Source organism: Cnephaeus nilssonii (genome assembly GCF_951640355.1).
Source record: "Cnephaeus nilssonii genome assembly, chromosome: 4".
NCBI lineage: Eukaryota > Metazoa > Chordata > Mammalia > Chiroptera > Vespertilionidae > Cnephaeus > Cnephaeus nilssonii.
Window position 1 is genome coordinate 70,780,817 of NC_137075.1, and position 27,497 is coordinate 70,808,313.

Consider the following 27,497-nt stretch of genomic DNA (forward strand, 5'->3'; position numbering starts at 1 on the left):
GATTGTTGGCTCTTTAATTTTATTTCAAAACAGTATCCACACTGTTTTCATAACAGCATCTTACTGTGTCTTCATGTCTATATACCTCCTTTCAGAAAATCTTTAATTTTCACCTACTGTAACTAGGCTGTATAATAGTTAATTGAAATAGTACAAGCACATCCATAACCTTGTAGATTATAATTGAAAGTAATATTTGCTAATAAACGTGACTTGGTTTTCTTAGGTTATATGAGATGATAGTTCCCTTTTTGAGAATGTTACAGTCTGGGCCCTCTTCCCAGAAAAGTTGGCACATAAGTATGCATAATTTTGCACATGCTAAAACTTAAGATTTATTATTTCCCAAGTTCACTTATGGACTCCATAGGTATCTATAGATACCAGGCTGAGTGTCTGATGTAGGGGATGTTGATGACAAAAATGTTCGAAACGAAAGTTCTGTTACCTATACACAGTTCTTTCTTATATCATGTGACAGTTAAAGATTTAACATTACAATAGGAAATCATCATTGGGCATCTATTAAGATTATCTTATTAAAGTTGTTAAAAAAAGAAACTTGGCTTCAGTTTCATAAACACTAAAAAACAAACATGACCTGGGTAATTAGTTATACAGTCATTCTTCAAATTAAAAACTTACTAACAGAGCCCTGGCTGGTGTGGCTAAGTGTTCAGAGCTTTGGCTTGGGCACTGGAAGGTCTTGGGTTTGATTACCAGTCAAGGGCACTTACCTGGATTGTAGGTTCAATCCTAGCCTAATTGGGCGAATTTGAGAGGCAACCACTGGATGTGTCTCATATTTCTCCCTCCCTCCTCTTCCCTTCCCTCCCTCCCTCCCTCCCTCCCTCCCTCCCTCCCTCCCTTTCCCTCTCTCCCTCCCTCCCCTTCCCTTACCTCCCTTCCTTCCTCCCTCCCTATCTTCCTCCCCTTCCCTCCCTCCCTCCATCCCTCCCTCTCTCTCCCTCCCCTTCCCTCCCTTCCACTCTAAAAATCAATGGAAAAAATATCCTCCGGTGAGGATTAATACATACAATCACAAAACTAGCAGCGTATTGTATGCCTTTTTATAACTTTAAAAGAGAAAACAGATTACATAGTAGAAAAAATGGATTGCTGAAGCTAGCCATCTAAAACTCAAAACTATTGAACAGTTCCATTTCTGTCTATATGTTGACTGTGTTTCATAAATATGACAATTTAAAAAGTAGTAGGATATTTGTGTTGGGGGGGTCTAGGTCAACTATCCATGTGATTCTTTTTACTTTATCCATTGTTAATTTGCAATTTAATAAATGACTTGCTTTTTTATTTTGGTGGTGGTTGTTTTTTCAGGAATCAGTTTGGTATACAAACCTTAAATATTTAAGTGTGGGTTCTTCTAATCTGGATTTTCCTCATCTGTTTAAATACAAAAAGGATAACAATATCTCCCTAGGTCCAGAGAGAACATCATATACCTAATCTTTATTAACAATATAGTATTTACTCCGAGTCCTTTTTATAAGATACTGCAAGCCATGAAGTTTATCATCATTTGAAATATTCATACACTTCAAATTAACCCTTTGCACTCGCTTGCTTTTTTCTCGATTCCTTTATTCTACTCGGGATTTAATTTTTAAATACCCCAGATTTTACAAAGCGCGGCAGTAGAATAAAAAACTGGAGTTTCTTTTCATACAAACTTATTTATTTGGATTTTTTTATATTTCAAATTATTGATACATTCAAAGAGTTAATTTTAATCTCAACATCCGAGTGCAAAAGGTTAAAGGAAGAGACCTTTCTTCAGTATTATGTACAATTTACTGAGTTATCAATTCCATTTCTTAGGACTTTTTTCTATTTGCCATTTCTTGAGATTTTCTAGTTGTCATATACCTAAGCCCACCATTTCAATTTGCTTAAAAGTGATGGGTGTTTCATTTTTTGTGTAGCATAATTTTAAGATGAACGCTTTACTCTTTACTCTTGGTTGTAACCTCACCACAGATTGCGCAGGATTCTGAGAAGGGAGAAACTATGGTTTTCCTTTCGGATTCCAGCTACTGGTGGCTGGGATGTATTGACCATTTTTGTACCCAAGAAGAGATTTGCGTCTGTCTGGAAAGGGCCCCCTGGTTTGGATAGTCCTACTGCCTTTCCCAGGACCTTCACTTGTTCCCTCCCGCCTGCCGCAGCCCCGCCTCCTCCGCACCCGGTGAGCTCCGCACGGGCCCTCCGAGGCCCCGCCCCCTGCGGCTGCGCTGTCGCGAAGGGGCGGGGCGGCGGCGCGCTGACACCTGGCGGCCGCGGGGGGCGGGCCGAAGGCGAGCGTGGGCTGGGATTGGCTGGGGCGGAGCGGGGAGGGCCGGAGGAAGAGGGAAGACGGTTGTGGGGCTCGTGGTAGTACCCAAGTCTGGGCGGCCTGTGGGGCGCGAGGACTCCGGGGGAGGGAGACCGCAGCAGCATGGCGGCCGGGGATGAGCCGCCCAACCCTCCTCTGCCCCTCTGTCGCCGCCGCCGCCGCCGGAGTCGCCGGGACCCGTTGGTCTGCGTGTGTCAGTTGTAAGGCCGCTGCCGCCCGCCAGCCCTCGGTCCACCGGCCCTCCTTCCTCTACCGCCGCTGCCAGCCCCACGGTCGGGCTGGCGAATCACTCGACTCCCACCCCACCCACCAGTCCGCCGGCCGGGATCATGGAGGACGTGAAGCTGGAGTTTCCCTCGCTCCCGCAGTGCAAAGAAGACGCCGAGGTAGGTCTGCCCCTGGCCGCCACGCACAGGCCGAGGGGAATCCCAGGCCCCAGCCGTGGGAGCCTCCGATGCTCCCGGAGCCCTGTTGCCTCTCGCCGTCCCGGGACCGCAGGCTGGAGCCTCCCGCTCGGGGCAGGTGGGCACGTTCCCCGACTCTGTTCTGGCCCTCCCCAGGCGCCGGCGGAGGGGCTGGGGCTGGGGTAGTGAATGTAATGAGACGGGCAAAAGCAGTCTCCCCCACCCCAAGTCAGCGTCGAGGACTTGTCTTGGATTAAGTTCCCCTTTTATTGCCAAAGCAATTCGAGGAAAGTGTTGCTTTTAATCTCAATTTGAGGGATATCTTGGGTGTCGTAGATTTCACTTGTGGGACACATGCCCCTGCCCCACATGTGGATTAGATAACGGGGTCTGACGTTCAAAATGCTCCTTTGGGGAAGTTCCCCAAAGTAGTTGTTTTTGTTTGTTTGTTTGTTTGTTTGTTTTGAGGCAAAGCTACAAAGCTGGCTTATTTGAATCTGAAAACTTAAATCAGAAATCTTGCCCTTTGGAGGGAAGTATAATAATAAAATTCTTATAACTTGGTCTCCTGATTTCTAATTTGGGGTTCTTTTTATAACCCACTTTACTTTTCCCCCGTCTAACTTTTGTATTGAGTTTTATGTTGTTGTTTTTTTACCCCACCTATTGCTTATTTCAAATGTATTGCAGAATACTAAATTAGAATTTTCTGAAATCTAAATTAGTAACAGGACAAGGCATGCCTTAGCACAATCAAGAAAGAAAGAAGTCTAAAATTTCTAATTTTCAATATCTTAAAAGTAATTGGAAAAACCTCTGTTTTTAAGAGACCATTCAATTTATACCAAATATTCATTCTATTGAATATCTTCATTTGGGGTTCACAGTTTTTTGTTTGGAGGGATCTTTTGCTTCTGGTAGTGATCCTTGAGATTTGCATATGTTTTCAGAATAGATTCTTTTCTTTTTTACATTTTTATTGATTTGAGAGGGGGGGGGGGGAGGAAGGGAAAGAGAGAGAGAGAAACATCCATTTGTTGTTCCATCTACTTATGCATTCATTGGTTGATTTATTGTATGTGCCCTGACCAGGGATGGAACCCACAACCTTGGTGTATGGGGAGGACACTCTAACCAACTAAGCTACCTGGCCAGGGCCAGAGTAGACTCCTTAATAGGGGAGGAAAAAAAAGTTGAATTTATGTTTAAAAGTGAATTTAACTTTTTTCTTTGTTTAACATGGAATAGTGTAAATGAGTTTGTTTTTATATCTTCATAATTATTCAGTCATTTCAGCACTGGAAGCAAACTTAGGAATAATGTAGAGCATCCCCAATTTTCAAGTGAAGAAATTGCAGTTTACTGAGAATAAGTCCATGGTAACAGAGTAGCACAAGACAAAGTGAGGACCTGAATTCTTCCCTGCTCTAATCCTAAAATTTCCAGTTTAAAATGTTTACAGATTTTAATTTACTCTTTTATTGTATATATAATGTGTGTTATCCCTGCAAAAATAATGAAATCTTACTGGAAATATAGCTTTCTTATTCTCTGTGTGGGACAGAAGTAATGTTTAAAGTCTAGAAGATAATGATAACAGATACTACCTACTGAAAGCCAATTAATTCCTTATTTCATAACATTAGATGTTTCTTCTCTTTTTGTTGCAAAACTCAGACTAGCTTAGCAAAAAGACATGAAGTAACTAAATCAAGAAAGTTCGAGGTGCAGCTAATCTTAGGGTCTTGACTAGACAGTGTTATAGTTTATCAGAGCTGCCACTGCCTCTCATCAGTGCTTGTCCCTCCTTTGTCCAAGTGTCTCTGCTTTTCCTTGGGCTCTTTCACAGGTATGGAGTTTGGCCATCAACTTCTCCGGGGCCTACACATTGAGGAATAAAAGCGCTTCTCTCCACGCTTCAGTGTTTAAAATCTAGAGGACTGGCCCAACTTGGGTCATGTGCCCATCCTTTGGATCAGTCACTACAGCCAGGAAGTGGTAAATATAATGAAGGGCCCAGGCTAGGTCATATACCCGCTTCCTTGGCTAGGATAGTGAAGTTTATCATCGGTAGACATTTCCACAGGAGATGGAGAGTGCTTTTTGAGCAGACAAAACTTTAAATACCCATTAAATAGGGTGTGTAGTTACTCATGCTAACCTGATAAACTAATTTCCAATGAGATATGTGAAGTGTCAAATGGTTTTAAATGTAGTTAGCATGACCAGCCAGCTTAGTGTCTTCCAGATAGGAAGCACTACATGGAAACTAAAGTACAATCCTATCATCTCTTTAAGAACATTCTTGAAATACTGGTCAGGGCATTCTTTATAGGTCAGTGCTTGTGTTACCAGTCCAAAGTGCCCCAAAGCTTTGAAAGGCAAGACTAAGCAGGAGCTGTTATCCTGAAGGTCACGGAAACAACGCAGACTTGAACAAGATGGAGTCAGAGACCAAGCATTTTACTCTTACATGAGCAAAAATTTAGCTGTGTTCAGATCAGTTTGCAAAAAGATCAGCACTCCTTTGTTTAAAAATACTGTGATTTCCCATTGTTTTGAGGATGAAGCTCAAACCTGTAACATCATCTGGAGGGTCCAGTGTGATCTTGCATCTGCCTGCCTCTCTAACCTCATTATGAGCTATTCTTCCTCTTGCTTCCTTCTCTGTATGCCCTAGTTATGTTCATCTTATCTCAGTTCCTGTAATGCTTTCATCCCCCCCCCTCCCCCCCAGTTAAGTAAGTACCTTTGCATTTACTGTGTTCCTCTGCATGGTTGTCAGCACTCTCCTTGCACTCAACTAGTTAACTGTAGGCATGCATCGCATAATGACATTTCCATCAACTTTTTTAGTTTTTATAGGCAGAATGAAGGTGGAATGAAGAAATTAAAAGTGAATTATTTCAGGCTAGGACACCTTCCTCTAAAGGGGCTCTTATCAGACAGGTAAGAAATTCCTGATGGCCCAGCCGGTGTGCCTCAGTGGTTGAGCTGCAACCTATGAACCAGGAGGTCAAGGTTAGATTCCTGGTCAGGGCACATGCCTGGGTTGTGGACTCAATCCCCAGGTTCTATCTCTCTTTCCATCTCCCTTTCTGAAATCAATAAAAATATATTTTTAAAAATCAATTCCAGACTGATTAAGATTATGATTCTGGAAGAGGTTGAAACTGCATTTAGAATCAGTATTAGCTCTGGCCATTGTTTCTTAGTAGATAGAGCGGTAGCCTGAGCACAGAAGGTTAGTGGATTCGATCCTGAGCCCCAGTTAGGGTAACCAATCAATGATTCTCTCTCACATTGATGTTTCTCTCTCCCTTTCCTACCTCCCTTCCACTCTTTCTAAAAGTCAATGGAAAAAAGTATCCTCTGGTGAGGATTAACAAAAACAAACAAAAAAAGAATCAGGTAGTCAATCTAGGTTTAGTATCATTGGCTTTCATCAAGAGTGATACCATTTGGGGCCTGTGGTTTTCTGTTTAACAGTTTTGATGATAGAGTCTTTCTTACTTTGTGGCAAGATCATAGTAGTTTTTTAGATGTGAGGAAGAAAAATAAATATTACAATGTTAATTTTTTAAAAATTGGTTGCCTAGTTAGGACTGTTGGTTTTATAATTCAAAAATTAATCTATTTTCAGGTAGAAAGTGAAATATAATTTACTTCAATCTTAGGTTAGCAACTTAAATGTTACCTTTCCATTTTTCTTTATTTTCTTAAATGTTTTTATTGATTTCAGAGAGGAAGGGAGAGGGAGAGAGGTAGAAAGGTCAGTGATGAGAGAGAATCATCAATCGGATGCCTCCTGCATGCCCCTCTACTGGGAATCCAGCCTGAAACCCAGGCATGTGTCCTGGCCGGGAATCGAACTGTGACCTCCTTGTTCATGGGTCCAGGCACAAACGCTGAGCCACATCGCCTGGGCCCTTTATCTTTTGATTCCCTTAGTACAACATCAAAAATAAGACTTGCTTAATAGCGCTGACTTGAGCATCCCTTCCCTAGTACCTTTACATTTAGAATGGTGCTTTTGTAACCTGATTTAGAGTAAAATTACCCAAGGAACTTTTTAAAAATAGCCATGCCTAGACCCACCATCACCTATTCTGATTTAATTCGTCTGAGATGGAGCCAGATAATTCTAACGAAGGTGGGCAGGTTTAAGAAAAATTGATATAGAAGCATTTTACTTGAATGCCTCTCTATCTTCCCATATTGTCCCAACCCTTTTGAGTGAACATCTTTGGTCCTTTGTTTTTGGCAAAGTTTGAGCAAGAGGTGGCAACTAAAGGAAAGGGCTTATTCTCAAGAGAACTACATTTTTTTGGAGGAGACTGTAATACTAATTTTTCTGTTTTATGAAATGTCCCAGGTAAGATACAGCATTCTGATCATTCTTTTCCCCCTAAGTTGTTCCCCTGACCTTTGTAGTATTTGTAATCTATCTTGGCATTTCTAAAAATTATGTTTTAATCCACCTGATAGTGAGAATTAAGTTTTTATTTACCTAACTTGAGGCCTGGTGCATGAAATTCATGCACTGGCGGGGGTGGGGGTTGGGGGCCCCCAGCCGGGCCTGCGCTCTTGCCCAGTCCGAGAGCACTTGGAGGATGTCCAACTGATGGCATCCTTAGCACTGCTGCGGAGGTGGGAGAGACTCCCACCTCTGTTGCTGCACTCGGCTCGCCAGCAGTGAGCCCAGCTTCTGGCTGAGTGGTGCTCCCCCTGTGAGAGTACACTGACCACCAGGAAGCAGCTCCTGCATTGAGTGTCTACCCTCTGGTGGTCAGTGCGTGTCATAGCGACCGGTTGTTCCACTGTTCAGTCGATTTGCATATTAGCCTATTATTATATAGGATGGTTATAGCCTATATTTTTTGGTTCATTTATCATATATTCTTTGGTTTGTTGGTTTGTTTATTTACTTATTTATTTTTAAACATATTTTTATTGATTTCACAGAGAGAGTAAGAAATATCAGTGATGAGAGAGAATCATTGATCAGCTAGCTGCCTCCTGCAAGCCCCCTACTGGGACGAGCCTGCAACCTAGACATGTGCCCTGACCGCAAATTGAACCATGATCTCCTGGTTGATATGTCGATGCTCAACCACTGAGCCACACCAGCCGGGCCATTTATTTATTGATGGATCCTTGAACATTTTTATAACATTTTTCTGCCCCATAAATGCAGTTTTATAGATGCTGTAACTTTGCATTTGTATGAGAAAGAAGAAGATAGAATGAAAGATGTTTTAATATGTGGTACCCTTTATCATTGATGATTGAAGGATTTTCACTTGTGAATTAATTTTTATTAGGAGCAGATGTGTTTCACAATTAGGGATATTTTGACTTAGTTGGCTTGCTTTGGTTTGAAAAATATAGTTGGACTACTTGGTTAATCAACAAAATTTGGGAAATTGATTCTTCTAATTAATATTAACTCAAAATAGATTGACAGTTATACTAGGAGTCTGCCCGATTAATAATACCACCATTTCTAAAGTGATGGATTTTAGGAACAGCATGAGCAGGCAGAGATTATGACTTGGTTATTAGAGATCTATTCAGACCTATGGATGTCTGGTAGAGCAAGACTGTGAGCATGAATAACTTTTAAAATCTTGATACAGTATGCCAAAGGCATGAGCAGGATTGGTAGACTAAGAAGGTTTAAGATTCGTTCTGTAGGTAGGTAGTAATCCAGGCTAGGGCAACAAGGAGGGAAGACTTGAGATCAAGAATAGTTCCAAATGAAATATTCTGTGATAGAAAGCTTTTAAGTTTCAAAGGATACTTATAGCAAGTCCTGATACTCACTCACTTAAGGAGGATGCGAGCTTATCTGTCCTATGTATAGGAATAATTTTTCATTCTCTAAACTTGCTTTTTACTCCTATAATACCTTTCCATTTCCTTGAAGCCTGTTTTTCACTTAAATTTTCAGGTAAATTTTGAATTCTATCCCATATGTTCTTGCTTGATCTGATATAAAATGTTTTAAATTATTGGACAGTGAAAATTATTTTCTTCAAAATGTTTTTGGTAAATGATATTCCAGAACCTTGTTTCCCTATATATTTTCCCTTTTTTCTTCTTTTATCATGCACAATTTAGAGATTTTTGTTTTAGGTAAACTCAAAAGTATACATTTCTTTCTTTTCTTTTTTCTTTCTCTCTAAAAATCAATGGGAAAATATCCTTGGATGAGGAAAAAGTATACATTTCTTTAATCACTTTTCTTTCTCACAGCTTGACAAGTTGTTTCAGGAAGATAAGGCTGGCTGTTTAAAAAAAAAAGAAAAAGAAAAATGATTCATAGTATCTTGTGCAATGATCACCAAATGCACATCTATTGTGTGCTTATTCTGTCAGGCACTATGCTCAGTGTTTTGTCTTCTTGATGTATTGTCCCCTTTATCATTATAAAACTAGAGGCCCAGTGCATGAAATTCGTGCACGGGGGTGGGGGGGTGTATCCCTCAGCCCAGCCTGTACCCTCTCCAATCTGGGATCCCTCTCACAATCCAGGATTGCTGGCTCCCAACTGCTCACCTGCCTGCCTGCCTGCCTGATTGCCCCTAACCGCTTCTGCCTGCCAGCCTGATCACCCCCTAACCAGCCTGATCAATGCCTAACTGCTCCCCTGCCAACCTGATTGCCCCCAACTGCCCTCCTCTGCTGGCCCGGTCACCCCTAACTGCCCTCCCCTGTTGGCCTGGTCTCTCCCAACTGCCCTCCTCTGCTGGTCCAGTCACCCCTAACTACCCTTCCCTGTTGGCCTGATTGCCCACAACTGCCCTCCCCTGCAGGCCATCTTGTGTCCACATGGGGGCAGCCATCTTGTGTGTTGGAGTGACAGTCAGTTTGCATATTACTCTTTTATTAGATAGGATGCCTGCCTTTGTCCCTTGTTACCTTTTTTATCTTGAAATCTATTTTGTCAGATATAAGTACAGCTACACCTGCTCTTCTCTGGATGCCATTTGGAGTATCACTTTCTACCTTTCACTTTGAGTCTATATTTGTCTTTGTAGCTGAGATGTGTCTCCTGAAGGCAGCATATTGTTGGATTTTGTTTTTTTGATCCAATCTGCTATTCTGCGCCTTTTTATTGGTGAGTTCAGTCCATTTACATTTAAGGTGATTATTGATACATGAGGATTTCCTGTAGCTGTTATACTTTTTGTTTTCGGGTAGTTCTGTGTCTCCTTTGTTTCTTTTCCCCTGTGTTTCTGTCTGTTATTTTAGTTTGGTGGTATTCTATGATTTTTTAAATTTTTTTTACTATTTCCTCTTTTTTAATATTATGTGTCTGTGTGTGTTTTATTTATTTATTTATTTATTATTTTTTCAGTGTGGTTACCATTAGGCTTTAGAAAAGAAAATTTCATATATACAGCAGTTCTTTTTCTTCTGAATGCTCCTTCATTTCCCTTTGAGAAGTCAGACCTTTACCACCTCCCCTTTTATGTTTATTTTTTAATTGTCTTCTCTTTTTTTAATGTTCTTATCCTTTAACTTTTATGTCATATTTATAAGTGTATAGTACCTCTTCTGAATAAGGGTTGCAATTTCCTGTTTCTGTCTGTCAGTCATCTTACTCATAGTTTTGTATCTCTTAGTCTTTTTGTTTTGAATAGAAAAACCCCTTTGCATTTCCTATAATGCAAGTCTTGTGGTGATAAATTCACTCAGCTTCTGTATGTCTGGAAAAGTCTTTATTTCTCCTTCATATCTAAAGGATAACTTTGTTGGATATATTATTCTTGGCTGGTAATTTCTCTGTCAAATGGTTGGAATATTTGATTCCACTGCCCCCTGGCTTATAGGATTTCTGCTGAAACCCTAATGGAATTTTCTTTATAGTATACTGTCTTCTTTTACCTGGCTGCCTTGAGAATTCTTTCTTTGCCATAAATTTTTTTAAATTGATTTGAGAGAGAGAAGCATCGATTTGTTGTTCCACCTATCTATGCACTCATTGGTTGCTCTTTTTATGTGCCCTGACTGGGATCAAACCTGCAACCTTTGCATATCGGCACAAGGCTCTAACCTAGCGGTCACCCACTGATGGTCTGTGGACCACTGGTGGTCCGTGAGGTCTGAAAGGTTGGCGACTGCTGCTAACCAACTGAGCTATCGGGCCAGGGCCTGTCACTAATTTTTTATAGTTTTAATATAATGTGCCTTGGAGAAGGCCTTCTGGGGTTGAGATAATTAGGTGTTCTGTTTGCTTCTTGGACTCAAAGATCCAGTGCTTTCCATAGGTTTGGGAAGTTCTTAACAACTATTTGTGGTTTTTGTATGTTTGTTTGTTTTTGTGTTTTGTTAATCCTCACCCGAGGATATTTTCCTTGATTTTTAGGAAGAGTGGAAGAGCGAGGGAAAGACAGAGAGAAACACATCGATTGGTTGCCTCCTGCACCAGCCCTGACCGGGGTGGGCGGGGGGTGGTTGTTTCTAACCAAGGTACGTGCCCTTGACTGGAATTGAACCCAGGACCCTTTGGTCCACAGGCTGATGCTCTTATCTACTGAGCCAAAATGGCTAGGGCTCATCAACTATTTGTTTGAGTAGGCTTTTTGTTCTTTTCCCCCTCTCTTCTTCTTCTGGTATACAATTATTCTTATATTGTTCTTCCTGATGGAGTCAGATAGTTCTCATAGAATTCTTCCTCCCTCCCTCCCTCCCTCCCTCCCTCCCTCCCTCCCTTCCTTCCTTCCTTCCTTCCTTCCTTCCTTCCTTCCTTCCTTCCTTCCTTCCTTCCTTCACTTTCTTTTTTTCTTTCCTCTCAAGTTTATTCTTCTTCCATCTATATCATTTCTGGATTTCTATCTCCCATAGCACTATTTCTTTCCTTCATCTGGTAAGTGCTATTTCCTAAGCTCACTAGTTTATTGAGTTCCTCAGATCCAGAATTTCTGTTTGGTTCTTTTTTATTTTTATTTCAAATTGTAAGAGAAAGGGCTCTTGGAGCTAAGGACCCTAACCTTTAGCTCCGCCTTGAGTAGGTTCCAAGAAAGGAGACTGAAAGCACGAGGTGCCTCTAGCCCACTGAGAGGGCGATAAGGCACCTTACATTAACTGGTGATATTGTCAAAACAATGAAGTTGGACCTTGGTTCTTGAGTTCTGCAAAGAAAGAATTCAGAGTCAACAACTCAAGTTATAAGAAGTTTATTTAGAAAATTACAGAGGTAGTAGAAATGAGGCATAGAAGAAATGGGTTAAGGAAACAAGTTACAGAGGCAAAAAGAAGGGCCCTTGGAGCTTAAGAAAGTACACTTGAAAAGAAGGGTGTGCCCTGGGAAGAGAGAAAGTGACTATTGGGTCCTTTTTAAAAAAATGTTTTTATTGATTTTTAGAGAGAAAGGGATAGAGAGATAGAAACATTGACATATCCTCAATCGGCTACCTCCTGCATGCCCCCTACTGGGGATCGACCTGCAAATGGGGCATGTTCCTTGATCTGAATCGAACCATGACCTCCTGGTTCCTGGGTCTATTCTCAACCACTGAGCAACACCAGCGGGGCTTATTTGGTTCTTTAAAGATTCATCTCTTTGGTAAAGTATTCCTTTTGTATGTGCCCTGACTGGGGATCAAACCCGCAACCTTGGCATATCGGAACAAGGCTGTAACCAACTGAGCTATTTTATTTTATCTCACTAAACTGTCTGAGTTTTCTTCTATTTCGTTGAGTTTTAGGAGTTGCAATCTTGAATTCTCTGTCATTTAAATCATATATTTTGATGCCTTTAAGTTTATTTTCAGGAGATGTTTTCATTTTCTTTCTGAGATACCTTGTTGCCTTGGTTTCATGGTATTTGATGGATTTTTTCCTCTGCCTAGGCATTTATGGGAATGCAATCTGCTTTTTAAAAAGAGTGATCCTTCTCTATTTAGCAGGTCGATAAGAAGAGGTTTTTTGTTGTCCAGTAAGTTGTGCTGAAGTGTTTTTGTTTTCTCTTGCACTGCTTTGTCTTCTTGGATCTCTGTCGGTAAGCGAAAATGCCCTCTATTCCCTGGGGCAGTAGGCATCTCCTCTGTGACCCTTTCGTTCAGAGCACTACCCCCATGGAGGAATGTGGTGGGCAATGGGGTTCTAAACCTGTGAAATTCCAGTGCTGTCCCCTGGAACCAGCTGCTTCCCTGCCCTAGGTGTCCAGGTGTCCCCCACTTGGCTTAGCTGCAATGGGTGGGGGCAAGGTGGCCTGGGAGAGGCAGGCTTTTGCATTGTGGCTTTGTTCTCCCAGTAATGGCAGCTGCCAGACCTCCATCATGGGGACCAGCCCCAGCATGCATCCACCACTTTGGAAGGAATGCTTCTGCCTCTCCAGTTCTCAAGCCTGCAGATAGTGCTCTCTGCAGCCTGATACTGCTACGCTTCTTCTGGGCCCTGCTGCTAGTTCTTGCTGCCAGCTCCCAGTGGGTGAGGGGCAGCAGCCAAGATCCAGTGGCCTTGCTTTCTTCCTTGCAATGGCGGCTGCTAGACCACAGCTGCCCTGTCACTGGGTGTAGCTACAATACGTGCTGACTACTCAGGCAGGAATGTTACTACCTTTCTGCCCCTAAGTGCTTCAAAGAGTGCACACTGCAATCTGATTCCTCCCCTCTTCTGAGACCTCATACTTTCCAACTCTGAATTTAGGTCATTTGAAAGTTCACTTCTATTTTACAGTTCACAAATTCTTTCTTTATCTGTGTCCTTTCTTCTGTTTAATTCATCCACTGTTTTTTCATTTTTAAATTCAATTGCACTTTTTCATTTCTACATATTCCGTTGCCTCTCTTAAAAATTAGTTTCTTAATTAATGGTCATATTTTTGCTACTCTCTTATTATAGTAAATGTTTGGTGTGGGGTTATTTTAATCCTCACCTGAAGATATCTTTATTGGTTTTGAGAGAGACAGACAGACAGACAAACATTGATGTGAGAAACATCGATAAGTTGTCTCTTCTACATGCCCCAACTGGGAATCAAACGCACCACGTTTCAGTGTACAGATGATGCCCCAACCAAGTGAGTTTCACTGGCCATGGCTATATGTGTTTTGAATTTTTCATCATTGTCTGCAGTCTGGATGTCATTCAGTTATATCTGCTTTTCATGGTAGCTCATTTCCACTACCACATTTTTTTTTAGTCAGTTTTTTTTTATTGTGAGCTCATTGGAACTTACCTGTGTGCATTCTTTCTATTTTTTTTTTAATTTTTATTCTGCACCCGAGGATATTTTCCCATTGATTTTTAGAAAGAGTGGAAGAGAGAGGGAAAGACAGAGAAATATCGATGTGAGAGAAACACATCGATTGTTTGATTCCTGCTCGAGCCCTGACCGGGGCCCGAGCCGGGGAGGAGCCTGCAACCAAGGTACGTGCCCTTGACAGGAATCGAACCCGGGACCCTTCAGTCCACAGGCTGACGCTCTATCCATTGAGCCAAACCAGCTGGGGCCCAGCTTTTTATCTTTTATTTGACTTCTCACTTTGAGCAAGTCCTAGGCTTTGTCTTATTTCTCACATGTACAGTGCTATTTAAAATATGACTGTGATGAGGATGTGGAACAACTACAACCTTCATTCCTTGCTGGTGGAAGTGTAAATTGGTTTTGGAAAACTTTTGGCATTGTCTAGTAAAGTCAAATATAGGCTTACCCTTGGGATCTAGCAATTCCATTGCTACTTACATATCCAAGAGAAATGAATGCATATGACTACCAAAGGGCACATAAAAGCATTTTCATAGCATCTTTATTCATAATTGCCAAAACCTGGAAGCTACTTAAAGCTCCACAGGAGAATGAGTAAATTGTGTAATATTCATACCGTAGTATACTGCACAGAAATAAAAAGGGGAAAACTGACATACACAACAACATGGATGAATCCCAGACATTAAGTGGAATGAAAGAAGCCAGACATAAAATAGTTGATTCCAATTATAAGAAGTTAAAAAACAGGCAAAACTAATCTGTAGTGATTAACTTGCTTGTTAATTTAGCTGTGCATTTAAAGATTAGTTTTTTACATAGATAAATTTTATTTTTTTGTTGTTTTTCATTTAATTTTTCCATTTATTCACTCTATGCCCTCTTCTCCACTCCCCCACAATCACCACACTGTTGTCCATATTCATAAGTTCTCATTTAAAAAAAATTTATTGATTGATTTTGAAAGAGAGATGGAGAGGGAGATTTGTTGTTCCACTTAGTTATGCATTCATTGGTTGATTTTTATATGTGCCCTGACCAGGACTTGAACTCGCAATCTTGATGTATCAGGATGATGCTCTAATTGAACTACCGGATCAGGGCCAAGTTCTCTCTCCCTCTCTCTCTCTCATTTTTTTTTTTAAACATTTTTATTGATTTTTAGAGAGAGAGGAAGGGAGAGAGAAAGACAGAAACATGGATGAGAAAGAAACATCAGTTGATCAGCTGCCTCCTGCACACCCCCTACTGGGTATCAAGCCTGCAACCTGGGCATGTGCCCTGATCAAGAATAGGACTGGCGACCTTTTAGTGCATGGGACCATGCTCAATCAATTGAGCCACACTAGCTGGGCTTTTTCCCTTTTTTAAACTGTCATTACATAGACAGTTTCTCAGGATTATAATTTTCTACTACTACTACATTGCTGAGACCAGTTTTCAATATTAAAATATATTTTCTGTTTCTTCTCTGTGTTTTTTTTTTTAAAAGAAGCCTGCTGTCATTGCAGGAGTATTCTCCCTTTCCATTATAGGTGTATAAAAGTTCTAACTTATGTGCTAAAAATACTTTTCTGACTTGGAGAATCGGGATAAAGGAGATTTCTTATACAATTTTTTGCAACTTTTCTGTAATCCTAAAATTATTTTAAAATAAAAGGTTTGTGTGTTTTTTTAAAAAACAACAATACTTCCAGTTTTAACTTCAGAAACCTAATTACTATTTATAATTCTGAGTTTTAAGCAATCAAGTTAGAAACTTGGAATGCGATCCATTTATAAATTAGGACTTTCTGTACTGTATTTGATTTTTCATGTCAATTTACTGCCATTTCATTGTTTTTTCCTTAACTTTTAAAATATTTTGTCTTTGCCATTGGCATTTTGCATTATTTTCCGACTTCTTTATCTTGGTCTGCATTCCAAAAACAGAATGAAATCTATGCTTTCTTGAAATGTATATTTCAAATGAATTAAACAAGACAGAATCTTAAGCCCAAGTAAGATATGGGAAAGGCTGTTTGACAAGCATCTGGCAGTTTAGATCAGAGATGGCAAATATTTGTCATATACCATTCTTCTTTCATCCATTGCAGATATTGCTTATTGATCACAACACTCTTCTTCCTTAGTCTTTTCCACACTTTGTTTTAGCTATCTACTGCCAGTTGATTTGAGCTGGCATGAATGTAAAAAAAAAGTCTATTAATATCTGTAATTTAGAGGATTATTTGGGGGAGAAACTTCTGGAATATCTATTCTTATAATTCATGAACTATTCCATCCATTGTATGAAGTAATATAATCATAATTTTGGAAGGCCAATTATTTAAAGAATACCTTGTTTCTTGTTACTTACATTTTCAGGTGTTTGTGTAGCCAATTGAATCTGCTATTTATATAGGATATTCTTAAAGTATAATCTTTTCTTAAAATTCCACATGCTTGAATGTCACATCTTTAACTTTTAATTGGGTCACATTTTTTATAATGTTATTTAATTTATTCTTGTGTTTTTTCTTTATTTTTAAGGAGTGGACCTACCCTATGAGACGAGAGATGCAGGTATGACAACCTTTTTGTTTACTTAAGCCAACCTATATTACTAGAGGCCCGGTGCATTTGTGCACCGGTGGGGTCTGGCCGACCCGCCCGGATCGGGGTGATTGGGTTGGCGGGAGGAGGAGGTGGGGGCGGACTTGGGAGGTTGTCCAGCCAGCCCCATCCCCTGGTTGAACTCCGGTTGAACTCCCGGTGGAGGGGATAATTTGCATATTACCCTTTTATTATATAGGATCATTAAATAACCTAATTTCATGTAGGATTTGAATCCTTTGTGACTCATCTGTTGACTCATAATCTGTAGGTTCATCACTATTTTTAAATATTAACAGATTTAAATTTAATTGTGGATCTTAAAAAGATGGGAAATGAATTGTTGCAGTTCTTATTTTTAAGATTAGAACCATGGACATAGTAATATATGTACATGCTTAACGAGTCACTTTGTTTTTCTGCATCTAAAAAATTTGGTACAGTATTTTTATTCCTTTTGAAAGCAGTTTGTTCTGTTTGTCTAGTTTAGATACATTCAGGAGAGTTCAGTGTATATGGACATCTGTCAGTCGGACTATATCATACCTTAGATACTAATATAATGTATTATATTAGTGATTTCCAATCAACTTCCATAACTAACTCCTCCAGAAGACTGAGTTAAATTCTCCCTGAATGGAATGACTTTAGCGATAGCTTATTCTCTTAACAGTTCACTTTTCTTTTGCATTTCTCACCATTTACAGTCACTCTCCTAGACCTAGGATCAAGCAATATCTTTTGTTCCTGGGAATCCTTTTACTTCTAAAAATCTGTTTCTTTTATTTCTTAGTGAAAATCCATTTTTTAAAAGTACGTGAGTACCTAAGAGGCATTTTACTTGGTGCTGTGGGGAATGCAAAGATGAGTAAAATGTTATTTCTGCTCACAAGAAGCTGTTATAAGAAATCAGAAGATATCCTATAGAACTGAACTACTATGTTAGTATCTTGGGTATGATACAGCCTGACTGAAAGCATTCTAGATTGAATTCACATAGAATAAGTTTTAATGCAACATAAATTGACAGTTTAATTGTTGAAACTGTCAATAAGCAAACATTTGATATTGGTCTTTTTTTCACTTGCTATACTTTATTTCCATTATTAACTATAGATAGCAGTTCTTTTTTAAAAATATATTTTTATTGATTTCAGAGAGGAAGGGGGAAGGAGAGAGAGATAGAAACATCAATGATGAGAAAGAATCATTGATCGGCTGCCTCCTGCATGCCCCACACTGGGGGATCAAGCCCACAACCCAGGCATGTGCTCTGACCAAGAATCGAACCATGACTTCCTGGTTCATATGTCGATGCTCAAACACTGAGCTATGCTGTCTGGGCTAGATAGCAGTTATAATCTTGTATCTGGTACTCTTTTGACTTGGCTGAATAAGGCTTAACCTTTTGCACTCGGATGTTGAGTGTGTCTCGACACGGTTAGCATCGGTAGCAGCTCTTTTTATACTCTTTGAATGTATCAATAATTTGAAATATAAAAAAATCCAAAAAAATAAGTTTCTATGAAAAGAAACTCCAGTTTTTTATTCTACTGCCGTGCTTTGTAAAATCTGGGGTATTTAAAAAATTAAATCCCGAGTAGAATAAAGGAATCGAGAAAAAAGCAAGCGAGTGCAAAGGGTTAATGTAATTTCAAAGGGAAGATTTTCTTTATGCCTATTTCTAGATTTTATCAGAGAATAGAAGTAAAATTAGAGGTGTTTTATTAATGTAAAAGATAATCCTACAATGTAATTAATTCTACCCAAACTGCTATAAAAGCACTATTGTCAGTAAAACTCAGGGAAGAAAAAAGCACTGTGGAAGTTCAAATATCTGGAATGTATTATTCAGAACCAAGTTTGAATTTTGAATGTCTTGTTTGACATATGAAGCACATCTTCATTTCTCTTCCCAATCATTTGCTCATTGTACCTGGGAAATGCTCTCTAGATAATAAGCTTTTTAGCAAATTATTATAACTATGAAAACACCCAATATCCACTTTTATGGTACATATTTTATATAGATTTAAATTGCTGATGGTAAATATCTCAATTTTTTTTTTTTTCTAGGAAATTTTACCTGGATTGTTTTTAGGCCCTTATTCTTCCGCTATGAAAAGCAAGGTATGAACTTTAGGTTAGGTTCATCAAGAGACTTTATTAACCCACTTTTTTGGAGTAATTTTTATTTTAGTAGTAAGAGTTTTATTTGAGGGAGAGTTCACAAATAATTGCATGTTAACAGTAATTGTTACGTTGGAGTAACTGCCTCTTTCCAAATTTTACTGGGCCAGTGATTCTCAAGTGTTTAACCACAAATCATAAATGAGTTTTCTATTTTATTTTTCTGATGAAATCCTTGTGTTTGGAAGATTTCCAAATAGTGAACCTTTATTTAATGATTTACTTACCCTCTAAAATATAAAGCCCAAAATAAGGATATTTTAGTTAACCTTTCCTTATCAAGGGTGAGTGTGTGTTTGTGTATCTGTCTGTATGTGCATGCACATACACACACTCATTTTGATTGAAGTGACTCAAATCTTATTTTTGTTTCTCCAGACTTTAGAGGTCTGGATGCTCCAAGTTCTAAAGTATTGCACTATATATAAACTAGAGGTCTGGTGCATGAAATTTGTGCACTGGAGTGGGGAGTGGTCCCCCAGCCTGGCCTGTGACCTCTCACAGTGCGGGAGCCCCGCGATCGATCGCCCCAAAGAGATAGGCCGGAGCTGAGGGTCCCCCAGCCTCACCGTGCGGAGCCGCGGGACCCACCTCCGCGCCACACACGCAGCGTCAAGCCCCCGCCCACCCACGCGCACACGCAGCCTCCTGGTGATCGCTCATTATGGCGTGAGGGCGTCACGACCACATAGGCTTTTATTAATAGGATAGAGAAATTTTAGGGAATAAACTCCTTTTCTAGGACTCATTATTTAAGCCTATCCTTTATTAGATTCAAATACAGTTTTAGTAAAAAGGGCAAATTAAGGCTTTTTGTAACTGTTAAACTATTTCTTTTGTAGAACTTGTCTGTTGTTTGTAGGTATGAAAAGATCATAATTTGTTTTATATAATCAAATCTATTGAACAGTAAAAAGTACTCTGTTTGCTATTGCTTGTGGATTCTATTTTGATAGTCAGGCTTGTTTTTACTATTAATAACCTAATATGCCTTCAAATTGTTTTTTTGTCCACAATTATATATGTTGTCTTCTAGTTCCTCACATTAATAGATATGAAATCTTCTTCAGATTATCATAGATCAAATGTGAACAAAGGAATGAATGTTGAATTCATTTTCTAGGTTGGATAAATGTGAATATGCAACATTAATTATTAATCCTACCAAATGCTTACCTCCCTTCTTATTCAGGTTATACTTAGAAATACAAAGATAACTCTCATCTCTGTTAGACATAGGAAAATTTGCTGCAAAAATTAATATTTAAAACTTGAAAACCTTGTTTTCTTAATTAGCTCAGGCTGCTATAATAAAATACTTGGTGCCTATAATAAAAGTCTGGATGGTTTCAACAACAGACATTTATTTCTCACAGTTCTGGAGGATGGAAAGTCTGAGATCAGGGTGCCAACAAGATTAGGTTTTGGTGAGTTCCCTCTTCCTGGCTTGCCAAAGGCTGCCTTTTAGCTGTATCTTCACATGACAGAGAGGAAACTAATGTCTCTTCCTCTTATAAGAGGACTAATTCCATCATAGAGGCTCCATCCTCATGACCTCATCTAAGCCAACAACCTTGAGAGGTGTCTATCTGATTAGTTTCCAGAGACATACCTCCTAATACCATCACCTTGGAAGTTAGGGCTTCAACATGAATTTTAGGATACATTCAGTCCATAGCAAATATAAATTATCCTTTGACTTCTCTCATGAATTATTAGCATTACTGTTCTGGAGTATTTAATGTAGAAAGTGGGAATTAAATATATAGGATTATAGAATTAAAATATCATAGAAGACTCAAGATTATTCTGATTCCTCATGCCTACATGAACTGTTCATTCATTTATTAAACATTACTATAGAACCACTACTATGTTTGAGGCACTGTTACACATACTTAATATGAATCATTGAACAAAGTCCTTGTTCTCATAGAATTTACATTTTAGCTATTAAAATAACATCATCTATAAATTCACAGAAAACTATAATGGCTTGCAAGTAAAAATTTGATATTTTCTAGATTTGTATTAAATTGCTCTATAATTCAAGTCAAAAAAGCACCACAGAATATAAGAAGATAACATTTGGAGTTGCCTATTTTTAACTTTAGTAGAACTTTAAAACCCTGAAAGGTTTCATTAGATTCTATGAATTGTATAAATTAATTCTGGCTTCTAGTACAAAAAGTATACTGGGAGAGGCCAGGAGTAATCTAGAGATTTGGACTCTGGTACTACTATTATTAATTAAGTCAGTGATGTCGAACAACTGTTTATGTCTTAGTTCCCTCTAAAGAAAAACAGATTATAGTCAATTTATGTAACTACTATTTAATAAACACTTCACATATGCTGAAGCCACTATGCCAAACACCACATGTGTTATCTTATGTACTTCTTACAACCACTCAGTGACTAGGTAGTGTTTTCCCCATTTTCACATGATAAAACTGAACTGCAGAGCTGGGATATAAAGCTTAGGCTCTTATGACTCCAAAGTCCATGCTTTTAGCCACTGTATAGTATTGTTTTTCAAATAAATTATCTTTAAGCTCCCATTGAGCTCTAAAATTATAGTTGTAAAATAGTCCCATTAGTCTTTTGAGGACATTTAACGTATTAATCTTGAATCATTGAAATCTCTTGCTGATCATTTAAGTTATATTATTTTTCCCATTGATTTCTAGAGAGAGTGGAAGGGAAGGAAGGTAGGGTGAGAGAGAGAGAAACAGAAAGAAACATCGATGTGAGAGAGACATATCGATTGGTTGCCTTCCACACATGACCCTACTGGGGGTGGGGAACCTGCAACCAAAGTACATACCCTTGATGGGGAATCAAACCTGCAACCCTTTGGTCCACAGACTGATGCTCTACCAATGAAAAACTGGCCACAGCAGTTATATTATTTTAAAATTAGCTTTAATCACCTTTATTTAAAGTTCAGATGTGTCTGTATTAATTCTAATGTTGAATTGTGTATTTTCAAACATCTGTGTTACAGTAAGATGATGTTTGTATTTTAAACTGTTTCTCTCCCCTGCCTCTTCTTTTTTTATAGCTACCTATACTACAGAAACATGGAGTAACCCATATCATATGCATAAGACAAAATATTGAAGCGAACTTTATTAAACCAAACTTTCAACAATTATTTAGGTAAGATTATTGCTCTTATTTATTAAAATGTTACGTGTAGCAAACATGTAATCTGGTTTTTAATTCAAGTTCATTTTATTATATCAGATTTTCTTCTGTACAGAGAGATGGGTGGTACAACACATCATTTTTTTTTTTAAATATATATTTTATTGATTTTTTACAGAGAGGAAGAGAGAGGGATAGAGAGTTAGAAACATCGATGAGAAACATCGATCAGCTGCCTCTTGCACACCCCCTACTGGGGATGTGCCCGCAACCAAGGTACATGCCCTTGACCGGAATCGAACCTGGGACCCTTGAGTCTCCAGGCCGACGCTCTATCCACTGAGCCAAACCGGTTTCGGCAACACATCATTTTAAAAATAGATGTCCTTTAAAATATTTTAGCTCTGGCAAGTTTGGTTCAGTGGATAGAGCGTCGGCCTGCAGACTGAAGGGTCCCAGGTTCAATTCCAAGAAGGGCATGTACCTTGGTTGCGGGCATATCCCCAGTGTGGGGTGTGCAGGAGGCAGCTGATCGAAGTTTCTCGCTCATTGATGTTTCTGACTCTTTATCCCTCTCCCTTCTTCTCTGTAAAAATTCAATAAAATATTTTTTTTTAAATAAAATATTTTAAATAAGTAATTCATGTACATAACGCAGAATTCTAAAGGTTTGAAATAATGTATACAAAAAGTAGGTTTCCCTATTTCTATCCTCTAAAGACTGAATTCCCTTCCTAAAGGTATCCAATTGTTACTTCTTTTTAAGTATCCTTCCAGAATAATGTTACATATATAAGCAAACTAGTGACCTGTTGCACAAAATTCATGCACATTAAAAGGGGATTAATTAGAGGAAATAATTTAATATTGCTATTTGCCCTTTCTCTATAATAGAAGTGTCAGAGATGAAAGAAAATTAGTAAAATGTATATGAAAATCTTCCTCCTGTCAGAGTCTGGGACATACCACGGGACCCAGAGTCAAGTCCCCCCACACACACATGCACCTCAAAATTGCGTGAGACCCAGACCCGACTGGCCCCCCACAATTGGGCTAGATCCAGACCAGGCCAGTCCCACCCTTGTCAAGCCCTGCCGGGCAGGGGGCGTGGCCTGACTGGGGTGGGGGGCATGCCTTGAGGTCCTCCATCAAGCCCCGTCAGGTGGGGGACACGGCCTGAGATCCCCTATCAAGTCCCGCTGGGTGGGGGGCATGGCCTGAGGTCCCCCGTCAAGCCCCGCCAGGCGGGGGGGGGGGGGCACAGCCTCAGGTCCCCCGGCCCAGCACCGGGAGGGGGGCGCAGCCTCAGGTCTCCCATCAAGTCCCGCTGGGCGGGGGCACGGCCTGAGTTTCCCTGACCCAGGACTGGGGGTGCACCTTGAGGTCCCCCATCAAGCCCCACTGGGTGGGAGGCATGGCCTGAGGTCCCCTGTCAAGCCCCACGGGGGTGGGGGAGGGCGTAGCCTCAGGTCCCTGCTGATTGCTCGTTAAGGTTCCTTATGGGAACTTGTCCTCAGCTGTGGATGCAGCCGTATTTGTGATGGAGTGATGGTCAATTAGCATATTCCCTCTTTATTAGATAGGATTCCTAAGGTAAACTATTTTTTTACTCTGGCTTTTTAAAAATTGTATATTTTTTGGAGGTTGCTTCATATCATTACTTAAAGCTGCGTTCTTTTTTTTTTTTTTTTAGTATATTTGTATTGCATTCAGAGGAAGGGAGAGAGGGGAGAGAGAGAAATATCAATGATGAGAGCGAATCATTGATTGGCTGCCTCCTGCACGCCCCCTACTGGGGATCGAGCCCGCAACCCTGGCATGTGCCCTTGACCGGAATCAAACCTGGGACCCTTCAGTCAGCAGGCCAAAGCTCTATCCACTGAACCAAACCGGCTAGGGCCTGCGTTATTCTTTTTAAGTTGTACAGTAATCTATTGTATGACTACACTAAAATTTATTCAACTGTCTCCTATTGTTGGACATTTAGATTGTTTCCAGACTTGCTAATATAGCATATAGTCAGTTTCCCTGTTCATGTCATTTAATTAATATGTGAATATATCAATAAATTTGTAGAAGTGGAATTGCTAGATATTAGCATTTAAAATTTTAATAGATGTTGCACGTTGCCCTTCAGTGAGTTGGATCAGTCTGCATTTCCACTATGAAGTATATGAGAATGACTCTTTTTGGATCTCTCTTAGACAGAATTATAAAGCATTAAAAATTTTTCCAAATCTCCTGGATTAAAATGGTGTTTCATGTAATTTTAATTTGCCTCTCTTATTTATCTTACAGTGAGTGCTGTTGAACATCTAATAATCTATAATTTCTTTATTTTAACTTTATTTTTAAAATTAAGAGTATAATACAGGCGGTACAACAATGGTATATAATGAAAGTAAGTCTCTTTCCTCCTCTATAACTAACTTCTCTCCTGGGAGGCAGCTACTATTAAAACTCTTCCTTGAATATCATTCTAGAGATATTCTGTGTCTATATAAAAACATATATGTTAAAAATATTTTAATGCTCTGCTTTATTGTTTATAAAAATGAAAGCAATCTGAATGTCCATTAGTATAAGACATTGTAAAATATATTGTGTGAACATACAATAGAATACTATAACCATGAAAGAATGAAGTTTTTATGTTATTTTGCTACGCAAAATAAGCCAGCCAGAGAAAGACAAATATCATATGATCTCACTTATATGTAGGATCTAATGAACAAAAGAAACTGACAAACAAAATAGGACCATGGATAAGGAAGCATGGAACAAACTGACAGATTTCAAAGGGAAGTGGGGAGGGAGAACAGGAAGAGATGAACCAAAGAACTGATAAGTATATATGCATAACCTTCAGACACAGACAATAGTGAGGTGAAGGCCTAGGGTCGGTTAGGTGCAGGGTGGAGGGGAGCAAAGGGGGACATCTGTAATACTCTCAATAAAGATAAATTTTAAAATATTTATGTGTACATTGATATGGAATAATCTCTAAGATTTATTAAAAGAAAAATCAGCCTGGTGGCATTGCTCAGTGATTGAGCATCAATCTATGAACCAGGAAGTCACAGTTCAATTCCCAGTCAGGGCACATTCCTGGGTTGCAGGCTTGATCCCCAGTGTGGTGCATGCACGAGACAGCCGATCTAGGATTCTCATCATTGATGTTTCTATCTCTCCCTCTTCTTTTCTCTCTGAAATCAATAAAAAATAAAAATTAAAAAAAGAAAAACCAAGGTACAGAACCATGTATACTCTCAGTGTGTTTAAAAATGTATACAAAGCATTAGGCATATAATAAGTGTCCCAAAAAATGTATGTGCACTTTGAATGATTATAAAGTCAGTGTTTATTTTATTTTCAGAGAAGGAGAGAGATAGAAACATCAACGATGAAAAAAAAAAAAAATCAATGATCTGCTGCTTCCTGCATGCCCCACACTGGGAATCGAGCTCACAACCCAGGCATATTCCCTCACTGGGAATCAAACCCGTGATCTCCTGATTCATAGGTCAACACTCAACCACCGAGCCACACTGGCCCAGCATAAAGTCAGTGTTTATTAGCATATAGTTCATTTTCAAAATTTAAAAGAGTTTACAGAAATTAATAATTTTTTTGTCAATGCATGTTTTCAAACTGGACTGTTCTGGTCCAGGCATTGCTGATAATACAAAGTGGTGGAATCACAAACATCAAGAATCAGAATTTCTTTCGGAATTTGTGTGCCTTCAATTTGTCAGCTGTTGCCGGTTTTGTAACATAAACTTTATCCTTTCTGTATCCCCATAAAAACAGTCTAGTGGCACTTTAGGATAAATTTTCTTTGTTCAAAGCTTAGTCTGGCTTCACCTATTATTTCAAATCAGGTAAACCTGAAAAGGAGTGAAAATTAAGTGAATTATCAGCTGTTAAAGTGTGTATACATTTTTTCAGACACCCTATATATTTTTGTATCTCTAGAAAATTTCTGGACTAAGACTAGATACTTGACAGTGATTGCTTTTCCGAAGGGAAATTCAGGGTCTAGAATGGTAAAGGGATCTATTTTTCATTGCAAGTATTTTTTATACTGACAGACTTTGACTATGTGTACACATTTCTCAGTGAATAAAAACTAGTTTTTAAAAATGAATGTCTATATTTTAAAAATAAAATAGATCGAATTATTTCTAATTGTAAAAGAAACACTTGTCCTTTATAGATACTTTGGAAAAACTGAAATGCTACCAAGAAAAATATTTAAAAAGTCATTCATAATTCCACAACCCAGATGATACACTTTAGTTAACATTTTGTTATATTTCCTTCTAAATATTTCTTTATTGTATATGTGTATTATGTATATACACACATAGACTTATGTATATTAGAGAAAATTAATGTTATCATTTCACATTTGTTTTTAGTACCCAGAGCAGGTTCTTAATGGAAGAACCCTTTCTCCTTAGACTGGGTATTGGCTTGTAGATTGACTAGAGGCCCAGTGCACGAATTCGTGCACCGGTGGGGGGGGGTCACTCGGCCTGGCCTGCGGCTCTCCGACATCCCCCGATGGGTCCGGGATTGCAAGAGGGCGCAGGCCAGGCCAAGGGACCCCACCGGTGCACTATCGGGGCCGTGGAGGGACCGTGGGAGGGCTCTAGGGCATGTCTGGCCCATCTCGCCCAGTCCCGATCAATCGGCCAGACCCCAGCAGCAAGCTAACCTACCAGTCGGAGCATCTGCCCCCTGGTGGTCAGTGCACGTCATAGTGACTGGTCGAATGGTTGGACACTAGCATATTAGGCTTTTATTATATAAGATAGTTCTAGTAGCAGTTTTTAAAAAATATATATGTTAATATATTTTTATTAATTTCAGAGAGGGAGGGAGAGGGAGATAGAAACATCAGTGATGAGAATAATTGATCAGCTGCCTCTCGCACGCCCCCTACTGGAGATCTAGCCACAACCTGGGCATGTGCACTTGACTGGAATTGAACCCGGGACCCTTCAGTCCACAGGCCGACACTATCCACTGAGCCAAAACAGCTAGGGCCACTAGTAGCTTTTGATATTTAAAATGGCATGTAGTAAAATATTTTAGTTTAACTCTGAATTAACATTTTTCCCCCTGAAGCAATGTTTTATACAACAGGTCTACCCAGTCATTCTAAGATACTGTTGTTAGAATCCTTATGGTTTTTACATTAGATTATCCTTGGGTCCTGAGCTTCAACTTCTCTCTGACATGCCCTGAATTTATTGATGTTTTACCATTAAAGAACTGTGATTTTTAAAACAATACTGACTAAAAATTAATTTCATAACTTATTTATATTTGTGTTAGTAAACAGGTTATGTTGGATAAATTAGAAATGGAATTTTTTCACAAAATAAAAAAAAGCCTAGCATATTAATAATGTCTAATTTTAAATGTTTTCCAAAGCATAAAATTCCAGGACAGGTGGTCTCTTGACTTTTTGCACTACTGAAGGTTAGTTCAAACAGTGAATTTTTTTACTCTTGGCGCCATCAGACTGCCTTCTATTTTGATTAGCTCCTTCTCTTTCAGACTTTAGGCTTCTTCT

At 39.3% G+C, this 27,497-nt stretch overlaps 1 protein-coding gene across 2 annotated transcripts in view; it reads left to right on the forward strand.

Moving 5' to 3' along the window:
* Window positions 1-2,355: 2,355 nt before the first annotated feature.
* Window positions 2,356-27,497, forward strand: part of STYX (serine/threonine/tyrosine interacting protein) — a 42,713-nt gene continuing 17,571 nt past the window's right edge. For both annotated transcript variants that reach the window (XM_079767851.1, XM_079767852.1), the window contains exons 1-4: window positions 2,356-2,739; window positions 16,511-16,543; window positions 18,650-18,703; window positions 21,828-21,925. In XM_079767851.1, coding sequence (XP_079623977.1) covers window positions 2,683-2,739; window positions 16,511-16,543; window positions 18,650-18,703; window positions 21,828-21,925 — 242 coding nt within the window. In that variant the 5' untranslated portion in view covers window positions 2,356-2,682. The remainder of the gene's footprint in view (window positions 2,740-16,510; window positions 16,544-18,649; window positions 18,704-21,827; window positions 21,926-27,497) is intronic.